The 14,864-nt window shown below is 43.8% G+C and overlaps 1 protein-coding gene across 1 annotated transcript in view; it reads left to right on the plus strand.

The window, feature by feature from the left end:
- The window catches only part of VDR (vitamin D receptor), a 122,282-nt gene that overhangs the window by 55,121 nt on the left and 52,297 nt on the right, over window positions 1-14,864 (plus strand). The window contains exon 4 of the mRNA XM_084610076.1: window positions 2,142-2,298. Coding sequence (XP_084466202.1) covers window positions 2,142-2,298 — 157 coding nt within the window. The remainder of the gene's footprint in view (window positions 1-2,141; window positions 2,299-14,864) is intronic.

Consider the following 14,864-nt stretch of genomic DNA (forward strand, 5'->3'; position numbering starts at 1 on the left):
ACATTACGATTCCCTCATGGCTGCTAAATTAACATGAGTTACTGAGGAAACCTTAACACAGGAGTAAGTTGCATTCAATGCTATTGACAGAGAGAGTCCGTATTAAATAGAGCACAAGTGTGTTACTGTCGCGTGTTCCAATCCTGTCTAAGGCATACTTTTACAGAATTTGACTAATATATTTAAATACTAAATTTACTTAATCTGATGCTAGGAATAGTATTTTCAACACTGAAAAGACAGAACATGCAAGTTAGAGATCCTACAGTAACATGCCTGTATTGCACATGTCATCTGTTAGGTTACACATTTCAATAGCATAATTAACAAAAATACTTTCTGCTTCTATTTGGGGATCTTAAGTTTGTAAATTTAATTTTAAATTAAGACACTCAATCCCTCTGAGAGAGCTAATACCACTTTACAGATGGGGAAACTGAGGCACAGAGGTGCTGAGACTTTCTTGAAATTGCACAGTGAGTCATTGGCAGAACTAGGAATGGAACCCAATCGCCTTTATCCACAGTGCCTCTGAAAACGTAACCTCAAAACTCTATGAGCCAGCTCAGCTCCCACTTTAGGTACCTGAATAAGTAATTAGAGTCTGATAAATTCTCACCTCCCAGCCAAATGCTGTTTGCTTCCCTGGAAAACAATGGGAGCTTTTGGGTGCTGAGGACGTCTGAAAATCTGATGCAATGTGGAAATTAACATTTGCAGAATAACAATAACACTTGCATATTCTGATTCTTAGTTCAGTAACTTGCTGCCATATAATCTTCCTTTGTTTTTAAGCTTGGATGTTGGGTCGGGGTAGGAGAGACAGAAGACTAAAATGCTGGTCTTTCTACTGATTTCACTGACTGGTTCCACAGTTTGAAAGTACGCAAAGAGATGAACTCTGCAATCAAAAAGCAGCTCGAAACCACATCTATGTAACTAGATGTGGAATCTATGTAACTAGGTGGTGGAATCTCCTTCCTTAGATATTTTTAAGGTCAGGCTTGACAAAGCCCTGGCTGGGATGATTTAGTTGGGGATTGGTCCTGCTTTGAGCAGGGGGTTGGACTAGATGACCTCCTGAGGTTCCTTCCAACCCTGATATTCTATGAACTGACCAGCAGTGATTTTAATTAATTGGTGCTTTCTAGTAAAAAGTCCAAACTTCGCAGATAGGTACTGTGTGTGTCAAGCAAAATGTGCAGTTGCATATAGTTCTTTGTTTTTGTTTTTTTTTCCCCTCCATATTAGCCCAAAGACTGTTATCCAGCAAGGCCTGGACACCATGGGAAGTTCAAACTTTAGGGCATTTTTGAGTTATCAAAGTTCAAAAAAAGGATCTTCAGTTGTCAGTTTTCAGTGAAGAACTTTAGACATAGTTATGAGCATGCTGTTGTATTGTAATAATGAGGTTATAATAGGCATCTACATATACACTTAATTCTAGTGTTCGCTGCCACAGACAACATACTATAGTATGTGCAATGTCTAAATTTCTTTTTGTGACACACCAACCCTTTCCTCTTCCCTCTTTTAAAACAAACTACCAACCAAACATACAAAGAAAAAAAACCATTATTTAAGAACCAAGACATAAAAAAACCCGTGCTCACTTGACTGACAGTGTTTGACTCGTGTTTGCAATTTTACTCATCTCCTCGTAAAGGTGGCACGGATGTACTTGGGTCACTTCCTTTTTCTGCAGAAGGGAAATTTTGCTTGTTTCTGGTGAGGTGAATGTTTTCCAGTTGATGTAAATGATGAAATCTTAATGCACAACTCTTTCTGAAAGGATCATGTAAGGGTAGGGACAGAAGATCCTGACTTCAGATTGGGCTATAGCCATGTATATACATTCCCTAGATCTTAATAAAAAAAAGACTGCTTCAAGGTGCATGTGGTCAAATTGGGAGGGTGGGTGGAGTTGAGATCAGCAATGCAATTGCTGGGTAGATGAGCATAATTTGCATGTGTACATTTTTGTGATTCCATCACATTCCTGTGTATATGTTCCTTGTACTATACAGAGGTAACACAAGTACTTTTGCCAGTGAGTCAGCAGAAACCTAGTGCCTCCATCTTCAATTTGCTTAACAAGTCTCTGTAATGAAAAGATCTCTAACCTTCTTGCTTTTTCTCAGTCTCAGAGATGGAGGTGCTGGCAGCAAGTACACCTCTTCCTGATCCAGCCAATGAATTTGATAGGAACGTTCCCCGTATCTGTGGTGTCTGTGGAGACAAAGCTACTGGCTTTCATTTCAATGCCATGACATGTGAAGGCTGCAAAGGATTTTTTAGGTAAGTGATGTTTTTGAGAGTGAAAATTAATTAGAAACCAGCCTTCATTTTTAAAATAATGAACTCTGACTAGTTAGGAAGATTGAGGAAAGGGGCGGCAACTCTGCTTTTTGGCTCCTGGTTAGAAATAATCGACATCTCTGCAAAATTGGACGTCATGTACATTTGAGAGAACTTGTCTGACAGGTACACTAATCTAAACCTTTGCGCTGATGCAGGAGGCTATGACTAATAAAATTGCTGAAAAGTCCAGCTATGCCTCCATCCCCATGCAGTAGGTGTTCTATGCAGTAAAATGCTACTGGCTAACACAAAACAGCCTATATACATGTGGAAGGGACCTTGTATTATATGAGCAATAGGGAGTTGTACGACTGAGAGAACTGTAAAGCAAATAAATGCCTCTCACACCCTACACCAAGACTTACCTGCCACTTTCTAAACCTACACAATAGCTGCAGTTTAAAAAAAAAAATGTTGCCATATGGCACCCCTGAGACTTTTTTCTCTCGTGGAAATATCTATGCAATACTTTTTGTCACATAATATAACATTCACATGGATATTGAACTCTGTATAAAACTTTTTAAAAACTTGCTGCCCAGATTCTCTTTGCACAGCTCTGGCAGTGTCAAGGGGCTTTACAGTAGGCATAACCTATATTTAGACCCATTTTGAGGCTTGTTACATTGCCAAAATGGTGTAAATGAGAATCAGGCCCCCTAAGTTTCCCTTGCATTGGTACATTTCCTTTCACTCATGTTGTTTCTCTCCTGTTAATGTTGGCTTCTTTTTTTCCTTTTTCCCCCTCACCTTTCAATGCCTATTCCTACCTCTACACATAGGCGCACACATATAATAAGCCCCTTCTATAACTGGAGAACACCTGTTAGAAGGTTCCACCAGGGAGCAAACTCTCTTCCTTGTCATTCACGTAGGGCCTAGGTCTTAAAAGGGATTTAAGTGGTGCATAAGCTTTTTACTGCCCCTTTTATTAAGGGCAAATTTCCCTTTGGGAGCTGTAGGGGCAGCTCTGAGTAAACTTGGAGGGTTCCAGACAATAGGGACTTCTGTATGCCAATTATCCCCTCACCCAGCAATTATCTGCAATGAAGCAGTTGTATCTATCTTACAGAATATTTCTGTATTGACAAACTAGAGGATTTGCATGGGAACTTCTCCTGTTTGGAACAAACTATATAATGACTAAGAGCTGGTGGAATTAAATAAGCTAATAGCTACTATGTGACTAATTAGGGCAAAACTTACTTAAGCATTTAGCATTGTAATTAGAAGATAGTCGTAGCAGGTGGTGGTAGAATTAGATGCATTGTAGAATTAAAGTAAACAAAGTTGGGATGGTCAATTTCATAACTACAATTTGAGCTGGGGTTTTAAAAACCTTAATTTCTATTGCTATAGGAGCCAAATAGTCACAGGAATTACTGGACTAGATGTTTTTGCATACCACAGCCTTGCTGCTTGTTTTCCAGTTGGGTTACAGTGCAGCTTGGCTAACTAGAACAACATTTCCTCAATTACTGTAGCTAAATGAGTAACTCTCCTTTCAGGTGCTCACTTCCATGCACATGTTTAGCGTCATCAGCTAGTCAGGCACATGCAGTCTGGATGATACATATCAAGAATTTTGTCATGGTGACAGAGAGAAGGGAATAAATGGCCAGTTTTCCTTCTCCCTTAGTTTCTTATCCATGAGTGCTTCCCTTTTTGTTCAGAGGGTATGCACACCTTCTGAGACTCTGGTATTGTGGCTTGGCCTTTTTTTGGTACAGATTAAACTATTTTGGTCAGGAGGGTGATGTGTGGGGTGTTTTGTGTGTGTGGTTTGTTTTTTTTTTTTTTTTTTTTTTAAACACCGATTATAATTAAAGCTGCACAACCCCCTGGTGTGGTCTCAGTTATACTGGTATTAAGATAGGCTGTATACACACCTTTTTATACTGGTTTAACTGCATCCGCTCTAGGGGATTGATCTGTTAGCTATATCTGTTTTCTAAACTAATACAGTTAAAGCAGTACAAACGCTGTGCCTACACCTGCTCGGTTATTCTTAAGCAGTCTCCATGGGCCCTTAACATTTGTATCTTCAACTCAAGGACTTGCTTTCTTGACTTGCTTCTTCTCTTCCCTTTTTAAAGCTCCCTTTTTCCAAAACATAGTGTTAACCATGGTAGTTTTTTGTACCTTTCCTCTTACTCGTGCCTCCCAATGCCCCCCAGTATGTTCTGCTTTGATCCTAGTTTACAAACGTTTCAATGATTTTTTTTTTTAAACAATGTATTGAATTTTTTTAACTGGATATTTATGACTCAAGTTTCCCAGGGCCATTCCACCCAAAATAAAAGCTCATCACTATAAAACAGCTTCCATAGGTGCTTGCTTCCTGCCCTTTTATATAGCCCTAAACCCCACCACTTTCCTGTTTTCCGTGGCAGCATGTTAACCTCCAGTGCAACAATTTGCCAAACACTGCAGACAAGATTAGCTCACTTTATTGGGGGTGTGTGTGTTGACTTATCCTGAAACACTACCTTTTTCCTAAAAAGAAAAGGAGTACTTGTGGCACCTTAGAGACTAACCAATTTATTTGAGCATGAGCTTTCGTGAGCTACAGCTCACTTCATCGGATGCATGCCGTGGAAACTGCAGCAGACTTTATTTATACACAGAGAATATGAAAAAATACCTCCTCCCACCCCACTGTCCTGCTGGTAATAGCTTATCTAAAGTGATCATCAGGTGGGCCATTTCCAGCACAAATCCAGGTTTTCTCACATCCCCCCACCCCCATACACACACAAACTCACTCTCCTGCTGGTAATGGCTCATCAGAGTGAGTTTGTGTGTGTATGGGGGTGGGGGGGATGTGAGAGAACCTGGATTTGTGCTGGAAATGGCCCACCTTAATTATGCACATTGTAGGGAGAATGCTCACTTTGGATGAGCTATTACCAGCAGGATAGTGAGTTTGTGTGTGTGGTTTTTGGGAGGGGGGTGAGGGGGTGAGAGAACCTGGATTTGTGCAGGAAATGGCCCAACTTTATTATCATGCACATTGTGTAAAGAGTTGTCACTTTGGATGGGCTATCACCAGCAGGAGAGTGAATTTGTGGGGGGGGGGGGGTGGAGGGTGAGAAAACCTGGATTTGTGCTGGAAATGGCCCACCTGATGATCACTTTAGATAAGCTATTACCAGCAGGACAGTGGGGTGGGAGGAGGTACTTTTTCATATTCTCTGTGTATAAATAAAGTCTGCTGCAGTTTCCACGGCATGCATCCGATGAAGTGAGCTGTAGCTCACGAAAGCTCATGCTCAAATAAATTGGTTAGTCTCTAAGGTGCCACAAGTACTCCTTTTCTTTTTGCGAATACAGACTAACACGGCTGTTACTCTGATACCTTTTTCCTCTGCATTTTAGACCTGTTGAATTTAACACTTAAGGTCCTGTCCTGAGGTGGTTTACATCACCAGTACTGGCTATGCTGGGTGTGAAGGAAGTAGTTATAGTGAAATCTGGGGCGGGGGGGTAAAAAACAACTAGTTCAAGACTCCAGGGCAGAGCCAGTCCCACCCTGACCTGCCTTCCCTGGCCCACATGAGAAGCTTGTTCTCCCTCCACCCCTACTGGGTCCTGCACCTGCCTCTTATGGAGAAACAGCAGTCAAGCAGCTGCTAAAGGATGCATCAGTGGCCAGGGGCAAGGTACTTCATGCAGGGAGTCCAAACCGGCTCTGTGCTATATAGCTACCTGCCAGCTGAGTGCTCATGGGAGAGGAGTGCAAGAGTTGCCACATACTGGATGAAGGAGCCCAGGGATTGTGTGTAACAGAATAGATTGTACTGCTGCCCTTCATGGTAGCACGTGAGTGCCTTCCACATAAAACAAAGGTGGAATTTCTAGTGGACTTCATGGCGTTTCTGGCTCCTTTTCCATTGTGGGGTTAGAGAGACTTTTGCATAGGAAGGTAGATTCTTAATTTTGGAAGGAGGGTAGTGGCAGTGGCAGCCACTGTGAATGTCATTCTGGCAGGAGTAGCAAAACTTCGCCAAAGAGGCTTTGCAATTTTTCCTGAGGTGGCTGGGCTCTGCCCTTGAAGTGCCCTTAGAAGACTGCACTGCACCTGCAAGAGAGCATAGTGAAGGGCACGTGTTCTTCTGAACTGTTTTCCTGACTTGAAAGCTGGCTTTGTTGGCACATGTGTAAATCCTAAAACTCAAGGCAAACATGAGATGCATCTGCACCATAGTTCTGAAGTTATGAATGTTTGAAACCAGCAGGGCCTGGGAGTACCTTTAATTCCTACATATTTATGAGGCGATGTATTCGTCCATACAGAAGTACTGAAATGTGTACTTAGCCGATAGTACTAACAGACACTAAATAACCTTTGGCCAATTAGTGTCTCAAGTCACAGTTGGGCAGTTTACTAGTGACATTGGTAGGCATCAGGTGGCCTTTTGTTAAGCAGTGGTTGCTCAGTATTTCTTAAACTGAGCTAAATTTGTCGTACACAGAATAAATCTGGAGTGACTTTCCTGAAGTCAGTGGAGTTATTCTGGATTGACACCAGCATAACCAAGTGCAGAATTTATCTCTAATCTCTTCACCCAACCCTTTCCTCTCTTTCGCTATCCCTTACTGTTGACAATATCACCAGTCATCCAAGTTTGTCAGCTTGTGTCTCCATGGCTTGTCCTTTTTCAAGATCTGAAGTTTCGTTCCCCCCTCTCTAAAATCCATTCTTTTCCTCCATCCTTATGGCCCTATCTTGGTCTGTACCTACCTTATCACTTACCCCAATTATTTTTAATCTCCTTTCCTACATCTCTCCTCTCCCCACTCCCATCTGTCCGAAAGGTAATTGCCAAGATCACTTTCCTTCCACCCTGTCTTTGACACCCATGTGCCAAATCCTGTAACTGGCTTCCTCTCCCCTTCCACATCAAATTCATGCTCCTGGTCCTCCCCTCAAGGTTCTGTCCAATGCTGTTCCTGCTTCCACCCATGTTTTACACCCCATCCTATGCCCCATACAGTACCCAAGCTTCTTTACTGATGGCTTACTTCCTCTCCCTCACCCACTCCTGACTTAGAGATGGTGTGAAGCTTTTACCATTTTAAAAAAAAATTCCCATAACTTTGAAAGTTTTTTGCAATTTCTGGAAAATGTTGGCTAGCTCAAGTTTAACTTTGCTGGGTGCTCTTCAGTAATGCTCCCCAAGTGTTTTTCCTCCCCTTCTGAAACTTCTAAAGGTCCATTTGTTCTTAAAGGATTCCATCTACAGAGACTATCCTTCCTCCCCCCCCCCCCCCCCCCCCCCGGCGCACACATCCCTTAGCCCTGGCTCACACCTGCGCATTGTAACTTCTGTGTAGTAGGGAGTCTAACTCTGGCACATTTGCAGTGTTGCCAACCCTCACCATTGACACATCATGAGTCAGACCCCCCCAATCATGAGATTGGCTTAACAATCATGAGGATTTTTAATGAAAAGTGAGTTCCCTTTATTTCTCCTCCAGTTTCTGAGCCTTTAAGGTGCTCTCAAGTCACATATCTGCTGACCGTGGGAGCCCATCATCATAGAGGCCCGGCAAGGAAGGGCTGCCACTCTCTGCCTTGGTGCTGGCTGACCATGATCTTAAGTAAAATTATTAAGCCTGACTCATGATCGCGGGACAGAAGTCTCCAATGTCAGGATTTTTTTTTTTTTCCCCATCTGTGGTTGGGGGGAAAAAAATCTTTGACATTGGAGAGTTCTGTCCCGCAATCATGAGTCAGGCTTAATACTTGTACGTAGAAAGCCCGTCTCTCGTGATTAATTCGCGAGTTGGCATGTCTGCCATTGTAAAGGGTCTCGTATAACTGTGGCACTATGTAAACGATTACTAAGAAAAAAATAGTGCTCTGCTTTTATGCACGCTAAAAAAATGACAGAACCGTGAAGTAGGTTCATCGGTTTCAAGGCCAGAAGGGACCATAATGACCTTCTGCATAACACAGACCAGAGAATTTCACCCAGGCACGGTATGTCTGTGAATGGGGAAACGCCTGCATAAACTGTTCATTTTTTAAAACAAATGTAATGAGACTGCTGCAGACAAAACCAGGATATAGAAAAAAGAAACCAGGCACAAACTGCCCCTCTGGACTTTTTCCTCTTTCTATCTTAGTTCAAAGGTCTGGCTGAACAAGCTGGTCCTAATTCTTCCTGGCAGGAATGCAGTTCGGGGCACTGATTAAATGCATTTCTGGGCAGGGTGCAGTTGTCTCTGTTGCATTTGTAACCCAACCCCTGGAACCTGAAGCAAAAGTGCAGGATGGAGTTTGCAGCAATTATTCCACTTGTGCAAACAGACATAAGGGTACAGACAAAAGGGTTGCCAAAGAACTACAGCTCTGCCAACTCCAGCCTTTCAAGTGGGTGCCACCAAGGGCAAATCTCTAGGAACTCTTTTAACCTTGCCATGTGTCTGCTGCTCATGTATTTGCCCGGGGACAAACATGCTTGTTCTCTTAGCTGTGCAGTCGCCTCTAAAGTCAGAGTTACTGCTCTGTGCTAGAACAGAGACCCACTCTGTCTGCCTCGTGAGTATTGCAGCTCTTCTTGGTGCTTTTCTGTGTCCCAGGGATCTCATGGGGACCAGTTAACCCCAACTGGTTTGTCCTCGTGGGAGAAAAGCGTATTTTGTCTCCTGGGATGGTTGATTTTAAAGAGGGGGCTGGCAGCAGGATCTTCCCTGCCAGGGGTCCTTGACCTTGGAAATCTTTGGTTCACGAGAGCTAGGATTTGGTAACCTTCATTGCACACCAGAAGAGTCTTCTGTCCTCGAAGCTTCCCTGAGTGACTGAAGCTAATGGCAGGGGAGTTTGTACACGGGCACCCCTTTGAGGCTGATTCTGTTTTGTGTGTGTGTATAGAACAGGGGTATGGGTGTTCTAAACCATGCACTTGTTCTGGCTACTTTCAAATGTTGGGTATCCAAACTTGAGAAACCTTGGGCCTAACTCTTTCTTTAAGAGGGATCCCAATTACCCGCAGTTCCCATGGATGTTCACCAGAGTTGTGGGTGCTTGGCTTTGAAAGTCAGACTGGGCACCCAAAAATGGAAGACAACCAGAATGAGTGAACTGACTTTGGAAATTTTAGGTCTACATTTGGGAATTTTGTAGCACCTGGAAAAACTGGGGCTAGCAGGGATTATGGGTCTTCATGGGTGATTTCAACATACAGAATATTCATTTAAAATTGCAGTTGTTCCTTTAGAGTCCCATTCATGGATGAGTGCCATGTTGTGCTAGACACTTAGTGTAGTATAAATACCTAGATAAGCAGCACAGAGCTGATGTCTACAGCTAACCCAAGAGGAGTGGGAAACTTTTTACCATAGGCTGAGGATTGAAATGACTCACTGGCATTAGGTAGATAGTCCCTGATTCCGGGGGCTAGAGCATGACTAACAAAATACGCCAGTTGGTATGCTGTGATTTTTGGTTATGACAAAGGTAACTTTCAGGAACTTGAGCATTTCACGGGTTTCACAAATGTGCTAGACATGGGGGGGAGGGGGTAGTTTGTCATTAAAGGTCACTGCACTAATTAAGATTCAGAGAGAGTGAAACTGAAAGTCAGAGGGTTTTTTTTTTTTTCCTTTCAGTAAAAGGCTAAGCCACAACAAAATATAAATAAATAGCATCTCTGAAATGGTGAATTCCCAATACCCTCTCTCAACGCGTCCTTCCATAGTAGGTCATCACTTGTGGGTACAGGCCAATGTGTGTTCCTTTTGTCCAATTAATTAAAAGTTTTTGTTTCTAATTAACTATGTTGCCAAAAAACTCTTTCACTGGGGGGGGGGGGGAGGGGTCTGAATCCTGTTTTTAACATCTCCTCTTCCTTTATGTTCTGCCCTGAACACATTCCGGTACAAATATCTACAGAGCAGTTGCCAACTAAAGTAACTTTAAGCATATGCTATAAACTTATTATCATAGTACCTCAGAGCCTCAGGATGGACCAGGATGCTGTTGTGCTGTATTTTTGTCCAAACACCAAACAAAAAGAGAGCCAACTTAATTTTCTAATGTCCTCATTTGGGAGACCTGTACTCAGGCAACTTTACTATTTACTCCTGAGGGAATTCTGCCCACAATATTTTAAAGTTCTGCAAATTTTGTGTGTCAATAAATAAATGTGGAGGTTCCACCATGGCAGTGGGGAGCCAGGCCACTGGCTGCATGAAGGTGGGAGACCACCTGCAGTGCCCTCCCCCAACTCCCGGGACATGGGCTCGACAATGAGGCAGCACCCAACCTACAGTGCAAGGGCTGGGCCTGCCCCAGAAACACCCCAGGGCCCTACCCCTCTGCACCAGGTGTGGGCAGGCAAACTGGCTCAGGCTGGCAGATCCAAGGGTGGAGGGGCTTAGTATGGGGGGATCCAGGTATGGGGTGAGAGGGTTCTGTGTGGGGCAATCTGGGTGCAGGCAGCTCAGTGGGGGGTCTGGGTGCGGGGGGGGGATCTCTATGTCCAGGGGCTCATTGGGGGGTGGGGTGGGGTTCTGTGTGCAGGGGCAATGGGACTCTGCAAGGGGGTCTAGGTGAAGGTGGTTGGGGTTTGAGTGCAGGGGGCTCAGGTGGAGTTCAGATGCAGGGGGCTCCAGGTGCAGGAGATGCAGCTCAGTGGGTTTGGGTGGGAGAGCTCTGAATGTGTGGGGAGGTAAGGCTTGGGGGGTGGGGTCTGGATGCATGAGGGTTGGGTGACTGGGGGAGCAGCTCCTGCACACTGACCTCTCCCCCCAAGGCTGAGGAGCAATGGGGGCAGGAAGTGCAGGGGTGGCGTTGTGGAGTTTCCTGCAGCCGGAGGAGGTTTCTGGGGGTGGGTCTGATCTGGATTAGCCACTCCTTGCAGGGGAAGAAGTCCTGTCCTTGCCCAGCCAGGACGAGCAGCTGAGCTTGGCACAGAGTAGGAACCACTGCCTGATGTCTCCAGACCCTCCCCGCAGTGATTTACCTCTCCCCCGTTTGCACCAGGTGCCTGAAATGACACACCTGCACTGCTGGGGACAGCCGCGAGACCATTCTTGCGGCTTCCCTTTGTTTTCCCCATCAGAAAATCATTTTTCTGCAAGGAAGCAAAGAAATCTGCAGGTAACGTGAATTCTGCACATGCGCAGTGGCGCAGAATTCCCTCAGGAATAAATATTACTTTCTTGTATTGTGGAAGCACCTTAAAGGAGTCTTGGTCATGGAACAGGACCCCACTGTCGTAGGCACTCTAAATGCACCAGAGAAAGATAGTTCCTGCCCTAAAGAGTTTATGGCCTAAGCACCCACCCACTTAAGTGCCAATTGGAGTATCCACTAGAATCCAGCATTCTAGCCCAGGTTTCAAACAGAACAGTCTTTTCAAACTTTCTTAAATTGTGGGCCTAATTTTCAGTGCGTTGGGCACTCGCAGGTGGGTTTCCAATAAAGAATATTGAAAACTGCCCCACAGATTCATTTTCATGTTCAGTTGCATGCAAACTTAACTACTTCTTCCTGAAGTTACATGGATCTGTCCAGAATTTCTGCATGGTGTGTGAGCTCTTAATTCAGGCATCCAGCAGTTAGTTGATTACACAGACCATGAAAAGCAATATCTTCCATTTCTCACTGATAGCCAAGCAGGTGAATTCTCGGCTTTACTGAGACAATCATTTCTACATTGGAAACATGCACCAGAGCTGCCTGGGAAGGGGGGGACAATTTGCCCAGAGCCCCTAAACGGAGTGATATTTGCAACCTGGTGTACAGGATTGCAGCACCACTCAGATTTGGCCTGGTGGCCTCTCTGTCACGATGGAAGAACAGCTGGGCCAGACGTGAGTGATGCAGCAATCCCAGGTGTCACGTTGTAACTGCCAGAGTGGGGAGCTGGCCCCAGCCTCATGGGACAGGAGCCACCGCTGCAGGGCAGTCTCATTCTCCAGCACTTCCCCAGCTCCCCTGAGTGATCTATTTAAAATATATATATATTTATTTTATTTTATTTTATTTTGGTGGAAGGGTGGAGGGCCTCAGTTTCAGATTTTTTCCCAGGCCCCAAAAACCTCTGTGCAGCATGCACTGGCATGTACTTTTGCTTTTGGTTGAATACAGAGCCTGTTTTTGCTTGCACATAGACAGGATTAATGCAGAGAGGGATTTCATTATTTTTAATTTTCGGCAGTATGCCTGGGACATAGTTTTAAGGGAGCCTTGAAATGGCTGGTTCTGTAAGGTTTTTTTTTAGTTTTTGTGTTTGTTTTTTTTTAATAAAAATACACTGCGGCTGGACAGAGCCTGACAGCCTGTGCTCTTGTTGTGCTTCTGTGGGTAGGACATCTGCCCCCACTGCACTGACTCTGTAATTTAGTTTCTTTTGTAATAAAGACGCAAGACCCTAATGTGCTCTGAGCAATAAGGCTTGCTTTTAAAAGGGCTCTTAAACCATGTCATTTTCCACTGCTGCTCTGCATGGAGGTATACAATGAATTGCAATAGTTTTCACACTAGCCAAAATCCAAGTACTGTATATTATTGATTTGTATTACGGTAGTGCCTAGAGGCCCCAATCAAGATAAGTACCCCACTGTGCTGAGCTCTGTGCAGATGAAGTCCCTGCCCCCTAAAAAACTTACAATAAATGAGACCGTGTGCAAGGGAAAACAGAAGCATGAGGGAGAGAGGGAGCAGCTTTGCCAACGTAACTCTTCAAAAACCATGAGTTGGGTCCATCAGAATAGCATTGGCTTAAAAACCATAAGGTTTATTGTTGTTTTTTTTGTTTGTTTTTTTTTTTAAACGTTGCGTCCTCTTTATTTGCCTTCTGTGTTTTGTTTGGTTTGGGGTTTTTTGAACCTGTAGGGTGCACTTGGGTCAAATTTTCAAAATTTCTTTCCATACGCACAAGGGTTAGAAACTTTTTTTTAATGAATGCCAAGGGTTCTCACATCACTTGCCTCCTAATGACTCATCAAATATCACAAGATCTGTGATAACATAAAGAGAGTTGGGTTGGCACTGAGGCAAAGTGATTTGTCCAAAGTCATGCAGCAGACCTGGGAATAGAACCCAGATATTCTATCTACTAGGCCAGTACCCTAGTTCCTGGAGCATGCTGCCCCAGCTGTATTTAGGAAGTACAGTAATAGCAATTCCAGAAGGGAGAGTTTATTGGAGATTTTGGCCCATCTAATCTTATTCAGGCAGCAAACTTTGGTTTATAGCATATCAGATAACATTGTTTCCCCTTTTTGGTTAAATGAACTGTAAATATGTTGAATGTAATGTCTTTATAATTAGCTTTTAGAGGGCCCTATCTTTCAGCCTTTCCTTTTCTGTAGCCCCATTACACAAGTGGATAAGGGCTGCAAGATCAAGCTGGAAACAAAATTTAAGGCTTTGTGCCAAGCAAATATTTGCTTGGAGAGGTTCTCACCTTAAAGCCTCTTATCTGCTTCTGTGTCCTGATATATCTTGCTGAACCATTGCATGAATTCATGTGGAGGCGTGGCAATGAAAAATCAAGGGGGAAGGAGAGGAGATTCATTCAGAACTTAAGAAGAAAGCAAAATTTGGGCTACTGTGTATTTGTTTTACTGTACTGCCTTGGGGATCCAACTAAGTGTGGGACCCCATTGTGCTAGGCATTGCACATAAATACAGTAAGAGCCCATCTTGAAGGGCTTACAATCTAAATAGACAAGACAAAGGGTGGGAAGGGAAACAAGGACAGAGTAGGAAAAGTGATATGCTCAAGGTTACCCACCAGGGTCAGTGGCAGAGCCAGGAACAGCATCCAGGTCTCCAGATTCCCAGTCCCCTAACCATCATACCATGCTGCCTCTCAGTACCTTTTAACTGGCAGGCCCAATGGGTAACCTGAGATCTTTCTCTAACTGGATGGGATTGGGTAGATCTAAATTGCAGTAAAACACCTGCAACTGGCCCGCGACAGCTGGCTCAGACTTGGCTGCAGGGCTATAAAATTGCAGTGTAGATGTCTGGGCCCAGGCTGCCATCCTTCCCAGTATCTTCGCTATTTAGATCTCTGCTTGGAGATATTCTTGCTCCAATCTCTGCTGCTCCGCCACACTTCTCCTCCTTTCTAAAGGATGTATTTTTGTATTCATGTCTATCTCAAACTACATAACTTCCCCAGACAATTCAATCTGTGCTCACAGATGTGCTGTAAATTACATTGCATTCTTCATCCAAAACAAAGATGATGGGTCCCTGTTTTCCATGCAATATGGAAACCGAGCTTAATATAGAATCACCACTAACTAGTCATTAAAGAGCATGCTATACACACATATATATATATATATATATATATATATATATATATATATAGTGCTAGTGGCTTGGAGCCCTAGGCATGGACTGGGGCCATACTGTGCGAGGTGCTGTACAAACACAGAACAAAAAGTTAGTCCCTGCCCCCAAAGAAATCCTATAATACTGACTAGTCAAGGAAGACAAGTTATACTTTTGATGGGACCTAGAACTCTGAATG

Source organism: Lepidochelys olivacea, assembly GCF_965140295.1.
Source record: "Lepidochelys olivacea isolate rLepOli2 genome assembly, chromosome: 20".
NCBI lineage: Eukaryota > Metazoa > Chordata > Testudines > Cheloniidae > Lepidochelys > Lepidochelys olivacea.